General features: G+C 48.3%; 1 protein-coding gene across 2 annotated transcripts in view; it reads left to right on the forward strand.

Annotated features, from left to right (window-relative positions):
* Positions 1-19,610, forward strand: part of col5a3a (collagen, type V, alpha 3a) — a 56,430-nt gene extending 36,820 nt beyond the window's left edge. For both annotated transcript variants that reach the window (XM_035525796.1, XM_035525797.1), the window contains exons 27-67: positions 328-381; positions 1,477-1,521; positions 1,787-1,840; positions 1,947-2,054; positions 2,214-2,267; positions 2,568-2,621; positions 3,204-3,248; positions 3,322-3,375; positions 3,555-3,599; positions 3,988-4,041; positions 4,141-4,194; positions 4,444-4,497; positions 4,620-4,727; positions 4,975-5,064; positions 5,320-5,373; positions 5,494-5,601; positions 5,707-5,814; positions 5,918-5,971; positions 6,084-6,137; positions 6,417-6,524; positions 6,632-6,685; positions 7,484-7,537; positions 8,565-8,618; positions 8,772-8,825; positions 8,911-9,018; positions 9,306-9,359; positions 9,474-9,527; positions 9,623-9,676; positions 9,757-9,810; positions 9,913-10,020; positions 10,164-10,217; positions 10,333-10,386; positions 10,591-10,698; positions 10,843-10,896; positions 11,036-11,071; positions 11,637-11,690; positions 11,988-12,297; positions 12,686-12,798; positions 12,920-12,988; positions 15,888-16,121; positions 17,001-19,610. In XM_035525796.1, coding sequence (XP_035381689.1) covers positions 328-381; positions 1,477-1,521; positions 1,787-1,840; positions 1,947-2,054; positions 2,214-2,267; positions 2,568-2,621; positions 3,204-3,248; positions 3,322-3,375; positions 3,555-3,599; positions 3,988-4,041; positions 4,141-4,194; positions 4,444-4,497; positions 4,620-4,727; positions 4,975-5,064; positions 5,320-5,373; positions 5,494-5,601; positions 5,707-5,814; positions 5,918-5,971; positions 6,084-6,137; positions 6,417-6,524; positions 6,632-6,685; positions 7,484-7,537; positions 8,565-8,618; positions 8,772-8,825; positions 8,911-9,018; positions 9,306-9,359; positions 9,474-9,527; positions 9,623-9,676; positions 9,757-9,810; positions 9,913-10,020; positions 10,164-10,217; positions 10,333-10,386; positions 10,591-10,698; positions 10,843-10,896; positions 11,036-11,071; positions 11,637-11,690; positions 11,988-12,297; positions 12,686-12,798; positions 12,920-12,988; positions 15,888-16,121; positions 17,001-17,147 — 3,240 coding nt within the window. In that variant the 3' untranslated portion in view covers positions 17,148-19,610. The remainder of the gene's footprint in view (positions 1-327; positions 382-1,476; positions 1,522-1,786; positions 1,841-1,946; positions 2,055-2,213; positions 2,268-2,567; positions 2,622-3,203; positions 3,249-3,321; positions 3,376-3,554; positions 3,600-3,987; positions 4,042-4,140; positions 4,195-4,443; positions 4,498-4,619; positions 4,728-4,974; positions 5,065-5,319; positions 5,374-5,493; positions 5,602-5,706; positions 5,815-5,917; positions 5,972-6,083; positions 6,138-6,416; positions 6,525-6,631; positions 6,686-7,483; positions 7,538-8,564; positions 8,619-8,771; positions 8,826-8,910; positions 9,019-9,305; positions 9,360-9,473; positions 9,528-9,622; positions 9,677-9,756; positions 9,811-9,912; positions 10,021-10,163; positions 10,218-10,332; positions 10,387-10,590; positions 10,699-10,842; positions 10,897-11,035; positions 11,072-11,636; positions 11,691-11,987; positions 12,298-12,685; positions 12,799-12,919; positions 12,989-15,887; positions 16,122-17,000) is intronic.
* Positions 19,611-23,167: the final 3,557 nt, after the last annotated feature.

The raw sequence follows: 23,167 nt of genomic DNA on the forward strand, positions 1-23,167 counted from the left end.
ATACATTCACTCTCACACGCACAGACACTCCCTTTCACACACACGGACACTCCCTTTAAATACATTCACTCTCACACGCACAGACACTCCCTTTCACACACACGGACACTCCCTTTAAATACATTCACTCTCACACGCACAGACACTCCCTTTCATCACGTTCACTCTCTGCACATCTACGTTAGCTCGGCGCCAGCTGCCGTGGGCTGTATTGGTTCACTCACAGATGCTAAGTGTTACATGGCCAGTACACTTTCACTGCATGGGGCAGACACAACAGGGGTATTACGAGTGCCCACATTTAAATTATTATTTTTTTAATTTTAGGGGTTACCCGGAGCGCAAGGGCCCATCGGATACCCGGGGCCCCGCGGAGTGAAGGTGAGAGCAGCTCTCAGAGTTTGTTTTTTTCCTAGCGGCTGATTCAGCCCCGCCCCCGGAGACGGCGGACGTGTGGAATGACGGATGTTGGAGTGGTGCTGCTATGTGGCCGACTGTCAGCTGATGCGTCCGGGTAGAGAGCAATGCACTCTCAGGGGACACGTCCTGGCAGTGTGAGATGCAGTAGACGAACAGGAGAAATAATAACAAGACAGTTATGAAACAGTGTCCTGGGCATGTGTGTTTATGTGTGTCTGTGGGGGTGTATATAGAGTTTCTTAGCAGAATTAGACCACTTAAGGACTACAGTAGGAATCGTACATGGTTTCTGTGGCTTGTGCACTGTTTTGTATTATTCACACGGCATCTGTAAGTTTAGCCACCATTGCCTATTCTGTTTAGAAGGTTCTGGGTGTTTAGAAGTTTCTGTGTGTTTAGAAGGTTCTGTGTGTTAAGTAGGTTCTGTGTGTTTAGAAGGTTCTGTGTGTTAAGTAGGTTCTGTGTGTTAAGAAGGTTCTGTGTATTTAAAAGGTTCTGTGTGTTTAGAAGGTTCTGTGTGTTAAGTAGGTTCTGTGTGTTTAGAAGGTTCTGTGTGTTAAGTAGGTTCTGTGTGTTTAGAAGGTTCTGTGTGTTAAGTAGGTTCTGTGTGTTTAGAAGGTTCTGTGTGTTAAGTAGGTTCTGTGTGTTTAGAAGGTTCTGTGTGTTAAGTAGGTTCTGTGTGTTTAGAAGGTTCTGTGTGTTAAGTAGGTTCTGTGTGTTTAGAAGGTTCTGTGTGTTAAGTAGGTTCTGTGTGTTTAGAAGGTTCTGTGTGTTAAGAAGGTTCTGTGTATTTAAAAGGTTCTGTGTGTTAAGTAGGTTCTGTGTGTTTAGAAGGTTCTGTGTGTTAAGTAGGTTCTGTGTGTTTAGAAGGTTCTGTGTGTTAAGTAGGTTCTGTGTGTTTAGAAGGTTCTGTGTGTTAAGTAGGTTCTGTGTGTTTAGAAGGTTCTGTGTGTTAAGTAGGTTCTGTGTGTTTAGAAGGTTCTGTGTGTTAAGTAGGTTCTGTGTGTTTAGAAGGTTCTGTGACCATCGCTAACATTTTCTGGTCTTCTGCCACAGGGTGCTGAAGGGGTGAGGGGCCTCAAAGGAAGCAAAGGAGAGAAGGTAGAGGAAATGACTCTCGCTTACATATATGTGCGTGTACATGTATGGCTGCTATGTTTTCTTCAGAACTGGAGAACAAATCCTCATAGCGGACATAAGCTGTGGTGCTGATCGTGGCATTTCCAGATGAATAGTTTTTTGATAACAGTTGCTCATATTCTTAACCCCAAATAAAAATCTAAAAACCAGAAGTGGAGGCTCTGTATGTAGTATGATGAGAGACTGGCTGGCCGGTGAATGAGGGCCTCTCTGCTGTTTGTGTCAGGGTGAGGATGGCTTCCCGGGGTCCAAAGGTGATATGGGAGCTGAAGGAGACAGAGTAAGGGATTTATGGCCTTGCTTCAGACATCCTTGGTTCCTGTCAGCTGTCAAAAATTTTTCCTCCAAGATGCCATTCAAGTGTGTGTGTGTGTGTGTGTGCGTAGGGTGACATTGGACCTGCCGGACCCCGTGGTGAAGATGGACCTGAGGGGCCAAAGGGTCAGTTAGGACCACCCGGAGAGTCTGGATCTCTTGGTATCGCTGGAGAAAAGGTGGCAGTGGTCATTCCTACATTATGTCACATGCCTGGGTGTATTTTGTTAAACACGTTCTATATAAATCAGAGGTTTACCATTTGTAGTGACAATCTGGGTCACTGTTGAAGCAGGTTAAATGGATCAATTACCCCAATTTTTGCATCTCCTTCCTAGGGCAAACTAGGAGTGCCTGGTTTACCAGGCTACCCAGGGAGACAGGGACCGAAGGTATGTCACCAATCATGCTAAGCTGTGTGCAAAGCTCACAATCAGCTGATAGATTGTAGTACCATGAATTATGGGCGACGGAAATTCTTGGCACATTAATATTTCAATATTTCATTTATAGAAAGGGCGATAAATGGCTATTAAAGACATGGTTTTATTAATAGCTTATCAGAGACAACAATTAATGTTAGGTTTATTTATGGTAATGTGATTTCTGAGGTTAATTTGTGGTTAATTAAATGTAGAGATTGATTAATGAGCGGAATGCACTAATTGATTAGCTTCTGCACCCGCCTGCAGGGATCGGGCGGCTTTCCTGGAGTGGCGGGTGTGCCAGGAGAGAAAGGAAGGAGGGTGAGAGAGTGTTTCAGTCGACTCTTCCATGCACTTTTCCATATGGTGTGTGTGTGTGTGTGTGTGTGAGTGTGTGTGTGTGTGTGTGAGTGTGTGTGTGTGTGTGTGCGTGTGTGTGTGTGTGTGAGTGTGTGTGTGTGTGTGTGTGTGTGTGAGTGTGTGCGTGAGTGTGTGCGTGTGTGTGTGTGTGTGTGAGTGTGTGTGAGTGTGTGCGTGTGTGTGTGTGTGTGTGAGTGTGTGTGTGTGTGTGTATGTGTGTGTGTGTGAGTGTGTGTGTGTGTGTGTGAGTGTGTGTGTGTGTGTGTGTGTGTGTGTGTGTGAGTGTGTGTGTGTGTGTGTGTGTGTGTGTGAGTGTGTGTGTGAGTGTGTGTGTGTGTGAGTGTGTGTGTGAGTGTGTGTGTGTGTGTGTGTGTGTGTGTGTGTGTGTGTGAGTGTGTGTGTGTGTGTGTGTGTGAGTGTGTGTGTGTGTGTGTGTGTGTGTGTGTGTGTGTGAGTGTGTGTGTGAGTGTGTGTGTGTGTGAGTGTGTGTGTGTGTGTGTATGTGTGTGAGTGTGCTTATCCCTTTGTCTTCTTCCTTTACAGGGGCCTGCGGGTCCTCAAGGGGAAGCAGGTGAACGTGGCCCGAATGTAAGTATAAGAATCCCAAGCACCTTCTGTTCATGTGGGGTGCCCTTGCGTGATGGTGTTTCCGTGGCTACAGGGGTCACGAGGAGGCAGAGGAGCCAGGGGAGCAACAGGAGTGCCCGGTGCCAAGGTGAGTAGGCCAGCCATGTGAAAAAAAAGAACAAATAAATAAAACTAAAAGCCATTAAAAGGTGAGGGATAAAGTGGGCATGAAAAACACCGCTCTGGTGTTCCAACGAAAAAGGTCCAGAATACGCAATGTGCTTTGTTGTATTAAATATTCACTTGCCACTTCTTTTGTCCTGCTAGGGCTCCACTGGTCACGACGGCCCGCCAGGGCCCGTAGGAGACAAGGTACAACTTAAACTACAGATGAAAGGCATTTACACAATACCACAAACATATTCATACATCGCAACTGCAGAGTAACTGCAGAGTAACTGCAGAGTTCTAACACCAGTTTTTGGTTTTTCTTTAATGGTGCTGAGTTGGGCCTAGGGTTAGCCTGCACTGTGCTTTCGTTACGTTAACAGTGTAAACCTCAGTACACCACAAGGCTCTGGTTAGTACACACTGCCAACAAAACATCCAGCATTTCCTTTAAGTGCCTGTACGTAATATATCTTCACACTGCTGTGCTAATGAAGCTGTTTTCAGGTCAGTGCACCAGGGCACCGAAATGACCCACAATAACTCACATTCCCATACTGTTTTTCCCCACATTTCTGCTCTACTCTTGCAGGGACCTCAAGGACCGCAGGGCCGGAGCGGAGATCCAGGGGCCAAGGGACCGAATGTAAGCCTCATGCATTCATCACATGGGGGACGTTCTATGTAGGAACAAGAAGGTCTTGTGCTTTTTACATTGCAATCTATTGTTTGCCTTTTTTCCAAGGGCCCTCCAGGAAAAGATGGATTACCAGGTCACCCAGGCCAACGGGGGGAGCCGGTGAGTTAGATATCTTCAGAAAAGGCTAGGGTGAACTGATTATTAGCTATTTTTCCCCTGTAGTGCTTAATTCCTCCTGCTATAACTGGATGAATTTTGCTTTGATAAATTGTTGTGTAAATTCTGTAAATTCTGAGGCAGTTAGCTCCATGTCTGTTAACCCTTAAACACAAAATGACTCCATCTACTATTTGCTTTGCAAATGGGGTCAGAGGTAGGTGGCGCTAACTGTCCTATTTCTTCACACAGGGATTCCAAGGAAAAACTGGCCCACCGGGACCTACTGGAGTGGTCGGACCTCAGGTGGGTGTGCCGACAGCAGGGAATTTTTCCACAGTGTTTATCCACGGCCTCTAAGTGTTTCATGTTCCAGCTGAAGACAACTGTGTTGGATTGGAGCACTGGCTTTGTGTGGCCTGTTTCAGGGTAAAACTGGGGAGACGGGACCAGCTGGAGAAAGAGGTCACCCAGGACCCCCGGGGCCTCCTGGGGAGCAAGGTCTGCCTGGATCTGCGGGCAAAGAAGGCACAAAGGTTTGTGACTCCTACAGTGTCACCATCATCATCATTGTCTGGAAATGACATCATCGTTGTCAGGAAAGTTCAATAATCATGGTACATGTTTATAAACAAGGTATGTGACTGTTCATGTGCATCTGTTCAGTCAGTGTAGACCAGGCTGCTAGTCAGACTCTGGGTTTGGGTCAGTACAGAACAGACTGCCAGAGCAGTCAGCTTCCAGCGACACTGAATGCTGGTATGTGTGCTCTCTGGTTTCCAGGGTGATCAGGGGCTCACGGGTATTCCTGGGAAAAGCGGCCCTGCTGGTCAGCGCGGATTCAGGGGCAGCCGAGGCACGCCTGGCGCCACGGTAACACGCCCCGACCCCCGTCGGATTCCGTCTTTTCTGATCCCATTTTCTTTGTGGTGATGCTCTCCGGTCAAGCGTGGGCGATACCCCTCCTGCCTGGGTCACGTGCCTCACGCGGGAGTCTTGACAACGTGCCGTGTGCACACAGCTTCCTTGACATCGTCATTACAACCTGCAGCACTGTAGGTGCTTGATGAGAGCTCAACCGCTGCCCTTCCTCCAGTGATTCCTCGTGTCGCTCTTGTGTGCTCTCAGGGTGCTGCCGGTCTGAAGGGAGAGGAAGGACCAGTCGGACCTGCGGGAGCGACTGTAAGTGTGATTCATGGGACCATGAGGCGCGCAGTCACCTCCCTCGGTCGCCTGCAGCTGATATTTAAAACCTCGCCCGCTCGCGAGCGAACGACTCAGACGTACCGTGTCTCTCCGCAGGGCGCCACTGGGGAGAGGGGACCGCCTGGACAAGCGGGCGGCATCGGCCAGCCCGGGCGAACGGGAACAGTGGGCCCTCCTGGCTCGATGGGGGAGAAGGGTGAACCCGTAAGAACCTGAAAGGACCCCACGTGCCACTGTCTGACATGTGCTGACTGCAGTTCTTGGGAGGTGTTGACGTGACTCTCATGTACAGTCTGTGGCTGTCTGCAGGGGGGAAAGGGACTAACGGGCCCTGCCGGCCAGGATGGGGAGCAGGGGCCCGTGGGCTTACCCGGACCCGCTGGGCCGCACGGACCGCCCGGAGAGGACGGTGATAAGGTGCGTGCGGAACCCTCAGATTCCTACATTGACAAACGTTGCCGTCCTTTTTCTTTATGGTTGACCTCGGCTGATTTTGTGGGTGTTGTATTTGTTTCCAAAGGGAGAGACTGGAGGCCCAGGACAGAAAGGTAGCAAAGGAGATGAAGGAGAATCGGTATGACCTTCACCCGAGCGATTCATCAATTCTGAGAATAAGATCGTTTAATAGTGACTTTTGACAGAAAACGCATAAACCTTAAACTCGGTTATGGTGTGTTATTTCACAGGGACCTCCAGGACCAACCGGAATTCAGGGGCCCATTGGACATCCTGGCTTACCTGTATGTACATCCCTACATCTGACAACTCTGTCTGCCAGTCATTAGCTGATAAGCAATGTTAGTGGCTAATCCATGATATACACCAGCATCCACAGCGATGAACCCATCTGTCCACACCTGTACTGTTTTTGAGTAGCGGAGGTACTGGAGCTAATTACTCTCCCTCATCATCCCACCGTCCCACCACATATCCCACCATTTTATGTACATTATGTACATAAACAGAAAAGAAAAAATGATAGTGTGCTAGCTTTTTTAAATGGCCGGCTCCTCTCTCAGGGTATGGATGGTGAGCCGGGTCCCAGGGGCCAGCAGGGAATGTATGGGGCAAAGGGTGATGAAGGACCTCGGGGGTTTGTCGGTGCCACGGGGCCTGCAGGCCTCCAGGTAAAGCCATTCATCCACATCTCACCTGCAGTCTGAGAAACTTGCCATGAATCAGGAAACCCTAATGACTTCCATTGTAGCCTTACAGTTTACCTCTGTGTGGACAGGGAATGCCAGGACCCCCTGGGGAGAAGGGAGAGACTGGACATGTTGGCCCACTGGTAAAATAAACCTCAACCCTTCTCTTCTTTACTATCCTCTGTGGTTTGCCTCCGGTGTGCCTCACGTTCTCACACCGTGCCGTGAACGAGTGACCATGGCTTAGGGAGTGAGGCATCAGAGTAAATGTGGTCGAGTGTGTGTGTGTGTGTGTGTGTGTGTGAGACGCGTCCTTCGGATTGGAGAGTGACAGTCGGGAGAGAAAGAGAAGACAGAGGAAGATGGAACGAAGGAAGAAGGAATGAAGAGGAAGGAGCTTTCTGGAGGTGGAAGCATGATGCCAGGCGACGGGGACCGTGCGCTCCCATGGGTCCTGATGCCATGGGGATCCAGTCAGCTTGGTTAATGGCTCAGCGGGGCGATTCTCAGATTTCACCCGGAGAGAATGAGGGTGAAACGGTCCTCATTAAAATTCACTGAGAGAGAGCGAAGGGAGAGAATCAGGGGATTTGAGAGACAGAGAGGAGATGGAGAGAGAGAGAGAGAGAGAGAGAGAGAGAGAGAGAGAGTGAGCGAGTGAGAGAGCATTAGAGTAAAAAAGACAGTAAGGAAGGGAAGGAGGGGAAATGAGGTATGAGGTCATCTGTAATGGCCTGTCATCGCTGTGTCAGCAAGCAATGATGAGAAAAACCCTACTGTTCTGAGATCAGTGAAGGGAAGTGCTGATGATACAGGCAGACTGAGCAGGCTCGTGTGTGCGCGCGCGCGTGTGTGTGTGTGTGTGTGTGTGTGTGTGACGATTGTGTGGATAATGATGTGCTCCTGTAACAAAAGTGGTTGTTTTGTCCCTGTTTCCTCAGGGCCCTCCAGGACAGCACGGTCCTCATGGCCCCCCGGGACCCATCGGTGGTGAGGTAAGAGTCACACTGTCACCCAGCATGTGTGTGTGTGTGTGCGGCTAATGCCGTGGTTATCCCATGGCCAAGCCAGTAGTGGGTGGTTGGAGCTGTTTTAAGAATAATAACCCTGCCCTCCACTCTCACACAGATGGCTCCTAATGAGGGTATGTGTGCTTTACGGGCCCCTGCGCTAGGCTCCATCGGCCTCTGACGCTGGCCGACTGCCATACACTGCTAGTGAGCTCCGTGCTCCTCCTGTCCTCCCATCTCCTTCTCTTTCTCCTCACACACCCCCTGCACCTCCTGCACCTCCCCCTCTTGCCCTGGCCAGCAGATGATTTTTAGCCTTCAATTATTAACTAGTAGTGGGCCACGATCCCTGGCTCATGAGTTATATTTACTCTGCTATGAATGATTAAGGGCTATTAGATTATCATCCCAGAGAGGGAGAGTTAGATTTACTTCTGTTAATGGTGCCTCTCGATGTTCCCCACACGTTAATTATTAAACGCGGTGCGTGCGGCGCCGAGACAAGGCGGGACAAGGCGGGCCGAGGCAAGGCGAGGCGGCCGCGGGCGCTGTGCTGGGAGAGGATGGGTTTCCGCGCTCGAGCCTGGCGTGCCGTGGACTGTTGTAGAAGTGGAGTGTGTGAGCAGGTGGGCAGGCGATTAGGGCATGAGTGGGAATGAAACTGGGCACACAGGGACCCGCCGTCCACTCAGACAGGGTCAGGCTCCAGGGACCAGGGTCAGGCTCCAGGGTCAGCGGCTGTGTGAGTGCTCACCTCTGCTTAGCCTCAGGTTCCAAAAACAGGAAACGGGCCCAGCACTGGCAGAAGGCAGGGCTTTGGCTTCACATAATCCGGTTTTATGTACAAAGAGAAAGCATGTGGTTTGGCATTTCAAATTCAGTTTCAAGTTTAAATGAATATGAACGAGGTGGGTTGTGCGGGGAGGTTGTGTGTCGAGGTGGGGTGGGGCGGGGGGTGCGTAGTTGCATGCCAAGTGCCTTAAAGTCACTGTGGGTCTTCCTGTGTTCATAGGGTGCTCAGGGCCTGCCTGGTGGAGTGGGCCAACCTGGCTTAGTGGGTGAAAAGGTAGGCATCGAAAAACACGATACAGTTTGCTTAAGGGCGTGAAATGAAGGTCGGCTGGCTGCTTGCTCTCTGAAATGCGAAGTGACTCGGCATGATCGATGTTGCATTTATGTGCATGCATGTTCCTCTCTCTCACTTGCTTTCTGAACCAAGGGGGAAGATGGAGAGGCAGGCAGTCCAGGCATCGTGGGAGAAACGGGCTCCCCTGTGAGTTTCCACCTCCTCTTTAGTGCTGTGGGTCTTTAGTCCCCCGAGTTTGGTGGCTAACCTCCCCGTTGGCTCCTATTTTCAGGGCAAGAAAGGGGATGTGGGTGAGAAGGGCGATACGGGTGTGCCCGGGGCCGCGGGACCCCCAGGTGTGCGGGGCCAGCCGGGAGAGGACGGCCCCAAAGGAAACCTGGTGAGTGGGATCGATTCTCCCCAGGAATTCAGGGACGCTCTGCTGCGACAGTTCTCTGTCACTAGAGTTCTCTGTCCCCCCAATCACTAGCTGTTCTTCTGCGATACTCCTCAGGGATTGCTTTCGCCACAGAGGCCTTGGGAACACGAATACAAACCTGTTTCTCGCTACTTTGAGCCTCTTTTTTCTGGAGATCTGATTCAGAGTGAATTGACGGCACTCAGTTCTAGCTATGTTAATGAGTGTGGGACAGCAATCAGCGTTCTAACACATTCTGTCCCTTACAGGGTCCCCTTGGATTTCCTGGAGACCAAGGACCCCAGGGAGATCCAGGGACAAACGTGAGTCCCATCACCGGCTACCATCACGGATAAATGATGATATTTTACTGTTGTATGTCTTTATTTATAGTGCGCTGTCAGTGTATTATATGCCACTATAACTGTCACATAAAGGGCATTGATGGTGGACCAGGAGTGAAGGGAGATATTGGGAAGCCTGGGAACGTTGTAAGTAATCACACATGTCATGCCAGTACACATACATGTGATATAAAGGTATTATGGTACAACTCTCACCCACTATATTCCTCTTGCTTGTACAGGGACCACCAGGGGCCTCTGGGGAACCAGGACCTCCGGGGCCACCAGGACGGAGGGTGCGTTCTTCTTCATCGTCTTTTTCTTAGCCCCTTTATGTAAAAACTGCGACCGCCATCTTGCTTTCCTCGTTTGACAGGGTCATGTGGGCATGCCCGGTAAAGAAGGGAAACAGGGGAAAAAGGGGTCAAAGGTGAGGATTTTCTCTCTTTTTATGGTTGTGTGGTATGGTGCTGTTATCAGGCCATCTTCCTTTTCTGTCACGGGTGACTGAAGGCTCCGTTACTCACCACAGGGCACCCCAGGGACAGAGGGTCCGATTGGGAAGAGAGGGCCCGTGGGACCCCAGGGACAGCCTGGACAGCCTGGTCCAGAGGGCTTGCGTGGAATCCCAGGCTCTGCGGTGAGTTTCCCTGCGCATGCCATGATGGATGTGTCTGAAAAAAAAAAAAAAAAAACAGACAAGATGCAGACAAACCCAAACTATGGATAGATGTACCTGCTAATCGATGTGTGTTTAGTTGCTCAATCTCTTTCCATACGCAGGGGGAACAGGGCTTAAACGGGCCCCCTGGACAGACGGGCCCGCCGGGGCCTATGGTAAGCACTCCAGCATATCCCACTCTCATTGACCCGCCCGATTGAATTATGCTGCAGAAAATTCAGGCTCGCTGCCAAAGCAGACTTCCCCTTTAATCGTCCTTTGCTTTGGCAGGGACCTGCTGGACTGCCGGGACTGAAAGGAGATCCAGGCCAGAAGGGAGAGAAGGTGAGAGACCCAGAATGGGTCATCCGGCAGGATGAGTAATGCTCGCACCTTTGGGCACGACCCTTGCACATATGCATGGCAAATTGTGCTGAACATACCATGAACATGCCCCGTGCAGCAGCCTTTAGGGCTGACTGTCAGCCCATTGCCCATCAGCCCACTGTCCTCCAGCACTCACCCTGCTGAAAAAATTGCACTCCCTAGGGTCACGTAGGCCTGATTGGACTCATTGGACCTCCGGGGGACTTCGGTGAGAAAGGAGACAGAGGGTTGCCTGGCAATCAGGGAATACCTGGACCCAAAGGAGACCCGGTGCGTATGGCATATAGCATGCAGTATATAGCCTATCATCACAGAATAACTCGCTGATGCACTGATGCAGCATTTTGTAGACTTCAGACACAATGTTAGCGCTCATTGCTTTACATCATACATTTTTTTCTGTACGGCACACAGGGTGTGGGCGGGCTGCTTGGTCCCTTGGGCCCCCCTGGACCTCCAGGACTGTCTGTGAGTACTGACTCCCTGCACCACAATCCGACACCACTCATACTTTGCACATGTCACCACTTCCAGGGCGTCTCCTGCCTCGCCTTCTGTCTCGGCTCACGCTCTCACACTCCTTCCCCGCTCTTTCTACCCCCAACAGGGCGCGATGGGAGAAAAAGGATCTAAAGGAGAACAGGTCTGTAGTTTTTTTTCTCTGTGATCACTATATTTTCATTCCTGTCCTCATGCCTGTTCAAGATACACATCAATTTTCCTCTCTCTGTCACACTGGCAATCTCTTGCTCACTCTTATTCTCCTTCATTCTTTTTTCTCACTTACTCCATTTCTCTCTCTCTCCTGCACTCCTGATATCGCTCCCTGCAGTGTTTTTTTGTATCTTTCTTTCCCTGATTCATGTGTTAGCAGTGCAGTAGTGTCTCTGTTTCTGTTTCTCCCCCTGTCTGTCTGTTTTTCTCTCTCTCTGCATGTCTCTCTCTCTGTTTTTCTGTGTGTGTGTCTCTCTCTCTCTCCATGTCTCTCTCTCTCTCTGTGTGGCTTTGGGTCTGTAGTTGTACTATGCCGTAACAGTCATGACATGACTGAGGAGTAGCGTCGGGCACCTGACAGCAGCCCTGTCACTCAACCCTGGCTAATCCTGCTGAGACAGACACAGGCTAAGCCTCTGGTTTGGGTGGGAGGGGAGTTTGGGGGCGGAGCGATAGTTGAATCAGAATTCACCTCCTTGCTCTCTCCAACACAGGGACCAATCGGCCCAAAAGGAGACCCAGGACGGTCCGGCCCACCAGGACCACCTGTAAGCTCCCTAAGCCCTTCCAGAACCTTCTCAATGTCAACACTATCAAAAGTCGAAATGGCATCATCACAGAGCCCTGAATGCTGAAGAAAGGCATCAGATGATACGTGACATTTAACATCTCCATACAGTTAAAGAACATCATAGGTTATGATGTTTGTAAACAGCTGCGCAAGAGGTGTACAGAGTAAATAAGTCAAGGAACATTCTACATCTAAATGTGATGACATCTCGCATAGCTTCAGCAACTGTCCTTCCATTTTAACTGTCCTTCCATCCTTACCGCTCCTCTCCCAGGGTTCTCCGGCTACTATGATCGAACCGCTCCCCATCCGCGAGGGCCGCAGGAAGCGAAGGAGGCATTCGGGCCAGACCCACGGGGAAGAGGCCACAAGGGAGGAGCAGGATGAGGAGGCACAGCTGAACGTGGAGGACATGCTACAGGCGGACGAACCCCTGGAAGACGCCCAGGGCATGGAAGAGGTGTTCGCTTCGCTCAACTCCATGAAGACGGAGGTGGAGCTGATGAGGAGGCCACTGGGCACGTTCGAGAGCCCTGCGCGCACCTGCAAGGAGCTGAGGATTTGCCGGCCTAACTACCATGATGGTACGAGCTGCATCCGATGCCAGGCGACTGCACGTTTCGAACACCTGGCCACCACACAGAGAGGTTCCCTGACCTGGGTGTAAACAGACACCCAGCACACTGCTAAACAGGTCATCCAAAGATCTAATATGAGTCACTATTATGCTACATTAGATGCAGGCTAAGTAATGGACCCCTGACTACTCACCAATAAATGCTTAACAGATAATCTATGCACTTGCAAGTATTGCACACCACAAAGAATACATAAGAATATATCCCACTAATGATATATCCTAACGATCCCACTTTTACTTGTAATTCGATAAAAAATTCTGAACTACAGAGAACTGAACAGTTATGTAAATCGAAATATTTAGCAGTGTCACCATGCCGCTCACCTCTTTAGGCGAATACTGGATCGACCCAAATCAGGGCAGCCACAGAGACTCCATCAAGGTGTTTTGCAACTTCACCGCAGGCGGAGAGACCTGCCTGCACCCTGACAAACGGTTTGAGACGGTGAGTACCCCGGAAAGCGCCCGCGCACATGGCTCTAACCCTCGCCCCTGTCAGCCTGGGGTGCGGCCAGCCTTGAAGAGCACGCACCATCTGATCCGTCTGTGTTTATCACTCAACCCAGGTGAAGCCAGCAGCCTGGAACCGGGAGAAACCGGGCACGTGGTACAGCCAGTACAGGAGGGGCAAACAGGTACCATTTTACTGTTTTCTAGCCCCCTTCCAAATCCTCCGTTTACCACATGGTCGGCCAGGCATCAGTTCAACGATGCCCTTGTCAAAGACCTTTCAGTTAACCTGGATGGGCTGGTGGTCAGTGAATCCTTTTATTGCACCCTGTGCTGTTGACACTGTGGACAGTGTTATGTTTATGATAGATGGCTATTGTAGCTTAACTAGAGTAATGGGCTATTGGATCTGTTAATCTTAGAAAGTTAGTCATTACGTGATATGTTGTTGAGGGGAGAAACAGAAAGCTGAAGCCTGCTGCACAGTGCTCTGGCTGATACAAATAGCTCACTGCCAGCCCCTCTTTGTGTAAAATAAAGAAATACAGGACTAAATTAAGGACTAAAAATAAGAAACAAAGGAGTAAATCATGCATGCATTCCTGATGGAGGAATTAGTATGTGGCCCTGCCCATAAGCCCCCGTCTGGAACCCTCGTGAGTGTGCACGAGAGCGCTCTGCCACACTGCACGCCCCGGGCTGGAACCCTCGTGAGTGTGCACGAGAGCGCTCTGCCACACTGCACGCCCCGGGCTGGAACCCTCGTGAGTCTGCACGAGAGCGCTCTGCCACACTGCACGCCCCAGGCTGGAACCCTCGTGAGTGTGCACGAGAGTGCTCTGCCACACCCAGATCGTTAAAGAGCAGTTCAGAATGGCAGTGGGGGTTTGCCTCACTGTGAGACCATTCATACAACTTAACATATGTGACCTTGTCACAGAGATTGGCATAGACAGATGCCATGCCGCTTGAGAATAGAAGATTCTCTCTCTCTCTCTCTCTCTCTCTCTGTAGTATAGATCAGAAGCACTCAGTTGGGTTCACTGAAGGCTATAGAGTCTACATCATTTTGTTCTCACCCTGCATGTAGCCACACGTTTTCACTAATGAGTTCTCCTCCTCACTGAAGAAGAGAATGTGATTAGTGGAACTTGCCATGGTGTAGAATTGAAACAAATAAGTGTAAACACCACTGCCCTTGACTGCGACCTGTGGCGTCTAGTCTGAATCAATAACAAGAAATAAAACAAAAGCAGCTAGAAGGTCCCAAATATAGACTCTCTCTCTCTCTCTCTCTCTCTCTCTCTCTCTCTCTCTCTCTCTCTCTCTCTCTCTCTCTCTCTCTCTCTCTCTCTCTCTCTCTCTCTCTCTCTCTCTCTCTCTCTCTCTCTCTCTCTCTCTCTCTCTCTCTCTCTCTCGGGTAGAGCTGCTAAGCCTGTGCAGGTTCCTGGGAACATTCCAGTTCTCCTTCAACCCACATGGACACCTGACTCTCACATTGCACGTTTTCACCGTTGCAATATTGCACGTTTCTCGATGTTTCTCAGCATGAAAGATGCTGGAAGTTCGGACCATGTATTCGTTAGCTCACCTGCTAGAGTGCTGATGCGCACCACGTGATCAGCACATATAACTCCCGTGCTTTATCAACTACGCATGTTGCCTGTCGCTCAGCATATTCAGTTTAAAGGACAATTTTCTTCCTTGTTTTATTATAATTTTCTTTTAAATGTAAAATGTAAAAAATATTGTTAAAGTTTCAAATCGCACCAGTCATTCTCTCAGTTGACAGTTCATATATGAAATCTAATGCCGAGTTCAGGCTACATAATTTTAGCCCTGATTTCCCACTCGCAGAAAGGTTTTGCAGGTCGCCGAGTAAAACCTCAGATCATAACCAAACCAGCATTCGCTTGAGGCTCGAAAATCGTCTCTGTATGTGTCAATTGATCAAAGACGCGATCGGAGACGCACGCAGAGTCCCGCGTGTTAAATATCTGGACCTGTCAGCGAGTCAAAATCCTGTACTGTGAAAGTGTTATGACTGGTAGTGAATGCAGTGTCGAGCTGCAGCCCATGGGATCGCAGGCATGAGCAGAAACCCCGGGGGGACGGCTTGATTGTTTACTAAAAAAAGTAAAGATATTACTTTAAAGGGAAAACGACGGCAATCCGTCTCGCGCAAGGCATCGTGTCGTTTCCCTGTGTGACGAAACGTAGTCTCGAGACCAGACAGACTCGTCGGACGGTGAATGCGTGTGATCGCCCGTCCTTGCTAAGTCATGTAGTGTGCAGACCACAACGACCTCAGGATTCCCGGTTACAAATTGTCTAGTGTGAGCAGTACAATGATATGACGAAAGTCATACAGTGCGGCGTGATCTGCAGAAACAGCCCGTTGTGAAATCACTGTTTCTCTGATGTCACGAGAAAACTCGTTTACATATCTCCGCCTATTCAGCCTACAGCAGTTTAGCCCCGCCCACTTACATTGCCGTTCTCGGGCAAGTTTCAGCTCTAAATGCGTTTTGGATGAGGCGCAGCACAAGGCAGCCAATAAGAACAAAACGTATTTTGCTTATATCCGTCTTAAAGGCGCAGTAACAGCAGCCTAAGGAATAAAGACAGGTTGGAAAAAGGTGTAAAAAGGAATTATGTTATGTAACATAAAGCCAGATAAATAAAACAAAAGACTGTAGGACATGGGCCCTTAAAGTGACCATTTATCATGTTCAAGGCCCTTCGTGCTCTTCTTCCTGGTCCAGTTATTATTGCGAGTGTCTGCATCCTTATATCTCACTCCCTTCAGTGCTCATTCTGCATACACACGGCGGTCCTCAGTGGTCATGCCCTTGAACATCTCCAGCCCAGCCTCTCTGGGACAGCTCTTCTATTTCGTTCTTCAGATCTCAGTTCATCTTCACTTCTCGCAAAGTTTTTCCCCCTCCTCTCTAAATCTTCCTTGCCTTTTTTGGTAACATACCTAATAAAATTATCTTGGGTGTCTGGAAAACACTGTATATGATGATGATGAAGATGACGATGATGATGATGTGTGCGGTTTTCGGTTTCTCCTGGCTGTAGTTCTCCTACACGGATGCCGACGGCCTTCCCATGCCTGTGGTCCAGATGACCTTCCTCAAGCTCCTGAGCGCCACGGCCCGCCAGACGTTCACCTACGTGTGCCACAACTCGGCCGGCTGGTATGACGCCGCTGCCGGCAGCTACCACCATGCCGTTCGCTTCCGCGCCGCCAACGACGAGGAGATGAAGCTCGCCACAGCGCCCTTCATCTCATCGCTGCACGACGGCTGCCAGGTGAGCAGAGCGGAGGCCTGGACCACGGCCTGGACAGCAGTCCGGATCATCATGGGAACGCTCTTAAAGGGGTGCCGGCCAGAATGCTAATGGCGCGAGCAGTAAATGAAACCCAGTGAGAACGCTTCGCAGGAACTCATTTGCAAAATGCCACATGGTGTTAGTAATTATCATGTAGTAGTGGCCATGGTAGCAAGTCCTTTGTGCACAGGGAAAAAATCAGAGATTTCTATAAAAAAATCAGAATTTCTATAAATACGATCGCATTTATTTGAGATTTGGTTGTCTCATGATACACTGCATGGGGAAGTGATCGTTTGTGTGATCCTAAAGGCCATTCTGGCATCTTGTAAAGCCTTTGTGTTTTGGGGAGAACAATTTATTACTGGTTTTTAAAACAAAAATCACACCAGGTTCTCAATGTTTTAACTGTTTCATTAGATACTGGCACACAAACGGTAATGTGAACTCACTAGCACTGTGTGTTTGCACAAAGCAGAGGAACTGCAGAGAGAGAGAGAGAGATAGAGAGGAGGAGAGAGAGAAAGAGAGAGAAAAAGACAAGGATGGGGAGGAAAGAAAAAGAGAGAGAGCGGGAGAGAGAGAAAAGACAGGGTTAGAGAAGAAGAGAGGGGGATAGAGAGAAGGAGACAGAGAAGGAGAGGGGAAAAGAGGAGACAGTGAGAGAAAATGACCAGATCACCCAATTATTCCCCGACTCAGGGAAGCTGAGAAGTTGAAAACTATCAGATCATTTTGGAGCTAAAACACTACAGAATGAGCAAACATCAGAGCAGGCCAGTGTGACAGAAGCTCAGAGGAGACATAAGCCTCTGGAGCCGGTTTTTGCTCACCGGGGTCTCGCTGTGTGTTTTCTAGACGCGCAAAGGCCAGGAGAGCACGGTGCTGGAGATCGATTCCCCGCGATCGGAGCTGCTCCCCATCATGGACGTCGCCGCCTCAGACTTTGGGAACAGCAACCAGAAGTTTGGGTTCCAGATTGGACCTGTCTGTTTCCATGGCTAGCTGGGGCACGCCGCCACACTGGGGGATTCACCATCCAAACGAGCGCGGACTCTGCCTTCGCCACGCACGATGTTTATTTATGTATGTAATGTGCCTGTGGCGGGGGGGAGGGGGCGATAGGTGGGCGTGGCTTTTTAAAAAAGCGACTTCGAGATGTGCAAAAGAACGTTGCGCCGTTTGATGGTCGCGAGAGAACTAAATCCACAGAGATTCCGGCAAGCCCTCCTGCGAGAACGGAGCACATTTATCAGAGGGAAATTGTCCATGCTGACATTTAATTTGATTTCATTTCTTCCCCCTCATCTCCTCTGCTCACCTAAGATGTGAATTATGTGGTGTGACTGGCTAGAATTAATAGACTCCACTTGAAACTCACACTGAAAGGCCGACGCATCACCTTCTGTTTGGCATCTTGCCTGTCAACCTACGTGTACAGACCGCTCAGACCAAGGTGCAACTTTGGGCTTTATCGTCTGTGACATGTATTGCTTGTTTGTTTTGTGTGCTAGTAATGTTATTTTAAAGTAATTTGCTACTCGAGGGACCAGCTTAAGTGCCAGAGAGCCAATATTGAAGTTCTCTAATTTCCCTCACCCTCACCTCAGTGGGAGCCTACAAGAGCACAGTTATACCTCACAACAGCTCTGACAGGGACGTGCCGTTGGCTCCGGTTAATTGTTACTCAGTGCCTGTCATGCGTCGGACTCACGGTGCTGTCCATCTTTAATCAGCGAGTCCTCATAAACGGCATCAAGCACGGTTTGAATTCTGTGCCCCAGCAGAATGGGCAAGGGCTGAGTGGGCGGGGTAAGGTGTGACCGAGCGAGAACCCAGCGTCGCCCCGATATGCAGAATAGCCTCTTCACTTGTGTGCCGGCAACAGGCGGAATGGTGTGCTCGTCCTGCCCCACGGCCGGACATAAATTCCGTGTTACGGGTTCTGATTTCATCCTGGGTTAGTGAAAGCTTTAGTATCTGCGGTTTTACTGAGTGGTGTGCTGAAATTCTCTGTGCCTTGTGATGTGTTTGCATCAAGCATGGTAGGACTTCTGAAAAATCCCATAAGAGCTTTACAGTGAAGACAATGTAGCAACATTAACGCATCCCTTTAAATTCCCTACATGTAAATTAGTTTTACTTCTCATCCTGGTCCTGTACCTTGGTGCTTGGTGTTCATTTGGATGTTTTTTTTTGTTTTGTGTTCAAATATCGTCTCTCTCTCATTCTTTTGTCCTGTTGTTAAATTTATCTTTACGTTCTGCTGTGGTGCTACAGAAAAAAAAAGTCATTACTTTTCATTTGCCTCCTCCTGAGACGGGGCTGGACGGAGGAGGGAGATGGAGTGGATGGTGAGACCCAGCACTAGTGCACAGATCTCCATAAATGCGGCCACTGATCACTCATACTGCACAGACACCCACAGGCGTGCTGCCGTGATCTACAGCTCTACCATCCTGCGCCTTATCCAGTAGCTGTGCGGTGTAATTGTGGCACAGGGGGAGTGTAACTCCTGATGCTCTTAACGAACCACTCAAAATGTTTTGCTCCATCTCCCACTTCCTGTCCTCTTTTATGTACACTATCTGTGGTATTAATTTTTATATATTGTACAGTTGTTAAAAAGTAATAATAATCTGCTTCCTGGATGGGAAAAAAAAAAAGTGTAATTCTGGGGAAAAAAAATGATGAGCGCATTAAAAAAAAGACTGTAATATCGTACATTATGGTGAGAGACACGAGGATTTGACAGGATCCGGGAGGCTGAGGTGCCTTAAAGGCTGCAGCCAGGCCATGTCTCATTATCCACTCTCACTTTGCTCCTCGTTTTCTCTCCCTGCGTGCGTCTCTGTCTCATGCTCTCTAACCTCCTTCAGCTTTTCCAGTCTGGCTCTCTCTCTCCTTCTCTGGCTTTCTCTCTCTTTCTCTTGCTCTCTCTCTTTCTCTTGCTCTCTCTCTCTTTTCTGCACTTGTAATCAACATTACTTCCCACCTCGCTGATGTAATCAACTCTGATTCACTCCCCAGTTCATTTATTTCAATTAACTTTTGTTTCCATCCCCAGGAGTGCAACCAAGGATAGGGAGTCAGACATACTGCATGGCTGGTGTGTGTGTGTGTGTGTGTCTGTGTGTCTCTGTGTGTGTGTATGTATGTGTGAATAATGAAATGGCTCTGTATTAGAAAGTGAGCCAAGGAGAATGAGCCATATCTGTGGAGGAACATGAGGAACTAGAGCATGGAATTAGGCATCTCTCTCCTTCTCTTCCTCTCTCCTGACTCGGGTCTCCTGCCCAGTCCTGACTCCTGTCACTTTCTGACCACAATTATACTGAACCAGAACAAATCCTTACGGAAATCAAGATAAAAACTGCGACTCATCCCAGTCTTGACATGGAATATTCTGAAGTTATGTAGTAGACAATGTAATTGGGGGAAATAAAAGACCCAATCACTTAAATACCACCTGTGGTGTCGGTTTTGAGTTGTTTCCTTGTGGTTATGTACATCTCTCTCTATCCCATTGTCTGTCTGTCTGTCTGTCTCTCTCTCTGTCTCTCTCTCTCTCTCACTACCTTTCCCTGACTTAACAGGACCAACATTAGACATGTTGGGGAGTAGCAGAACTAAACAGAAAAACCCACACGTCCGTTCTACACATCAGTCAAAGGAGCCTTAGGTCATGGCGTTTTCTCTCTCGCTCCTTGCAGGTTGGCTTTGGAGAGAGCCATGCCATTTGTCTCTACTGGGACTTCTCCACTGGGTTGGCACTGCTGGGAAGAATGGCTGTATTTTCTACACTTTTGGCTTCCTTCGGCTCAATCAAATTTCAGCTTGAGCTTAAGCCCTGGGCTCAGAAAGGTCTTGCTGCATGGCAGGGATGGAATAGAAATGAGGTCCAGATGCGCACGCCTTGGGCAAGTTGATCCGAGTGTGTGATCTCCCTCCTGGGTATCCGAAAACCAGTGGCACCACAAATTAGCCGGGAGCTGTCCACTGCTCCAGGTGCTCTCGGCTCATTCCCAAGTCATAGTTAGTGTAGCGCGCAGGTGCTAGTCTAATCTGAGCCATCCGCCCAAGCTATTGAATCCACCTCCTTGGTAGTGTTGTAGTCTTCCTCCACACCAGACTCTGCTCTGTAAGGGTTTGGGGACGTCATGGGTGAATCAAAGCTGCTTGAGTAAGGTAAACATGGAGGTGTAAGCCTGTTTTTAATTGACACACCTCTTGTGATCTGTGCAGTAAGTGCAAAAACAAGAGACAACGTACTCCAGTCTTGACTGTTGCTGCAAAACACATGCAAGTTTCTTTGTCTCTACGCACCCCTAGGCAGTATGTGCACGCAACAGTGATTCTAACCGTGAGAAACAGGTGGATGCAACTCACTTATTAATACAAGATGAGAGAAAAAGAGAGAGAGAATATCTGAGCCGGGTTTATGCATGGACAGAAGAATCTCACTGGCCTTCACCTGCCTAAACAGTTCTTTTGTGTCTCTAAAAGCTACACGCGTATCAATAACAATTAGGATTTCTTTTTCTTTAATCAGTAGTAGTGACATATAAGCCATAGACGCAGGCCAGCAATGTTTATTAGTAACTGTTATCCCAATAAACTCACCATGAAGCTCATTAAAATCACTCATCATTCATTAATTTGTGTAGTATATGTAGACGAATTTACAATTAGGAATTTTATTGCGTGTGTACCAAAGTGCACACGAGAACAGTATAAACTCACTAGACTCATCGCGGGCTGATTTCACATGAGCTCTTCTGAAAAGAGACCACACCTATTATCGAAAAAAAATAAGTGAGCATTTTCTCATTAGTGTTCCTACGTGTGTTCTCACCAACCGGGAAGCTCCGCTGACTTTCGTTAGTGTTACATTGACGACAGAAAGAAACAGGTGGATGCAACTGACTTATTAATATGAGATGAGAGAGAGAGAGAGAGAGAGAGAGAGAGAGAGAGAGAGAAAACAAAGTAATTCAAGGTCCATCTAAATTCATTATCAATACAGCAAACACTGACTTAGCTGAGAAAGAGAAGAGGTGCTGAAAAATGGAATTAGTGAGCCAGCAGCTCCGTGTCGCGGACAGCACCGCTGTCAGGGAGAGTGTCGAATTATTATCTCTGAGACGAGGGGGCCTCGTACTTGGGTCAGTCGGCTGGCCGTGTACCGTCTGTTCGAGCTCTCGCAGCCTGGCGTCGGTGTGTCACTCTCACTTAATTTAGTCCTCGGGAGCAACGTCTCGGAGCACAGTAATCATGTGGCTCGCTTTAACTAGGGGAACGAAAACGGCGCACGCATCACTCAGACCAATTTAAAACATGGAGACAGCATGTTCATAAAGGCATCACACGGCAGCTCGCTGATTACGACCACGCGTTTGTACCCTGGCCCTGGAACAAATGGCCAGAATTGGTCATCAGTGATCTGTCTCTCCCCCCCCCCCCCCCCTCTGTTTTTCATTCCTTCCTCCTTCTTCACTCCTGTCGATTGAACAACTCTAAAACATGGAGGAAACATGATAGAAACCTTGGCAGAAAGCGCGATCGATCTGCCAGACCTTACTATTCCGCTGATGAAACTAGGCGAATTCAGTGTGCAGTACAAGTGCCGTGGCGGTACGACGAGCCCGCGCTTCAGCACCATGGACAGCGCCTCGAAAGTGGCCAAATTGCTTTCAACGTTTTACACAAAAGTTGGAAAAGTTAATTAACACTGCAATCGAATGTAAATAAATTGATAACACACTGTGAAGTCGAGACATGAATTTGGTATCGGTGAGAATAGTGAAGACCAGATGAAAAGGACTCCCATCGTGACTGGAAGGCTTGAAATTCCCCCATTTTTTTCTGCAGGGCCAGGCAGGCATAGTCTCATAAAAATAGTACGAAGTCCAGCACATATCAGTGAATTTCTATTTTTTTACAGATTAAGTACAACCTAGAAGCAATGTCCTGTAGACAGATAAGACACGTGGATAAAGTGAGACATGCTCAGCCTTAAACAATATACTGATATCACTTTCTCTGGTTTATTTGTATGTTTTGGTACCAATACCCACTTTTAATCTGTTGTGATAGCATGCAAGTCATGAATAGGCTACGCAAGCATTACCAGGTAAGTAACGTTGTTATAGCAACAAGAACATGCATAACATTTTATTTTAAATGTAGATATTTTAAGGGAGGTTTTAGAGTGTGGTTCCATGCATAGTTGCTCCATCTTTTTTTATTATTGTTATTTTACAATGAAACCTTTTTTTTTTTATTACCAGGTCAGACCAGCACACAATTGTCAAGAGAGAAGATATACAGTTGTGCTCATAAGTTTACATACCCTGGAAGAATTTGTGATTTTTTGATATTTTTCAGAGAATAATAATGATAATACATTATTCTATTCATGTTTAGTGGTTGGGTCAAGCCAATTATTATCAAACAATTGTTTTTGCCCCTTTTTAAAATCATAATGACAACAGAAACTACCCAGATGACCCTGATCAAAAGTTTTACAAGTTTTGACATGATAACATACACACAAGTTAACACACAAAGGTTTAAATGGCTACTAAAGGTAACCATCCTCACCTGTGATCTGTTTTCTTGCCAATCAGTGTGTGTGTATAAAGAGTCAGTAAGTTACTGGGCTGCTGACAGACCCCTGCATGAGACATGGGGAAAGCAAAAGATATCAAAGGATCTGCAGGAGAAGATAGTTGAACTTTATAAAACAGGAAAAGGATATAAAAAGATATCCAAGGAATTGAGAATGCCAATCAGCAGTATTCAAACTCTAATTAAGAAGTGGAAAATGAGGGATTCTGTTGAAACCAAGCCAAGGTCAGGTAAACCAACAACAATTTCAGCTACAACTGCCAGGTAAATTGTTCGGGATGCAAAGTAAAACCCACAAATAATGTCAGCTGACATACAGGACTCTGAAAAAAAAAATGGATATGGCTGTTTTGGTTAAAATTGATGGCAGGATGAATGCAGCATTTTATCAGAAA

Source organism: Electrophorus electricus, chromosome 4, assembly GCF_013358815.1.
Source record: "Electrophorus electricus isolate fEleEle1 chromosome 4, fEleEle1.pri, whole genome shotgun sequence".
NCBI lineage: Eukaryota > Metazoa > Chordata > Actinopteri > Gymnotiformes > Gymnotidae > Electrophorus > Electrophorus electricus.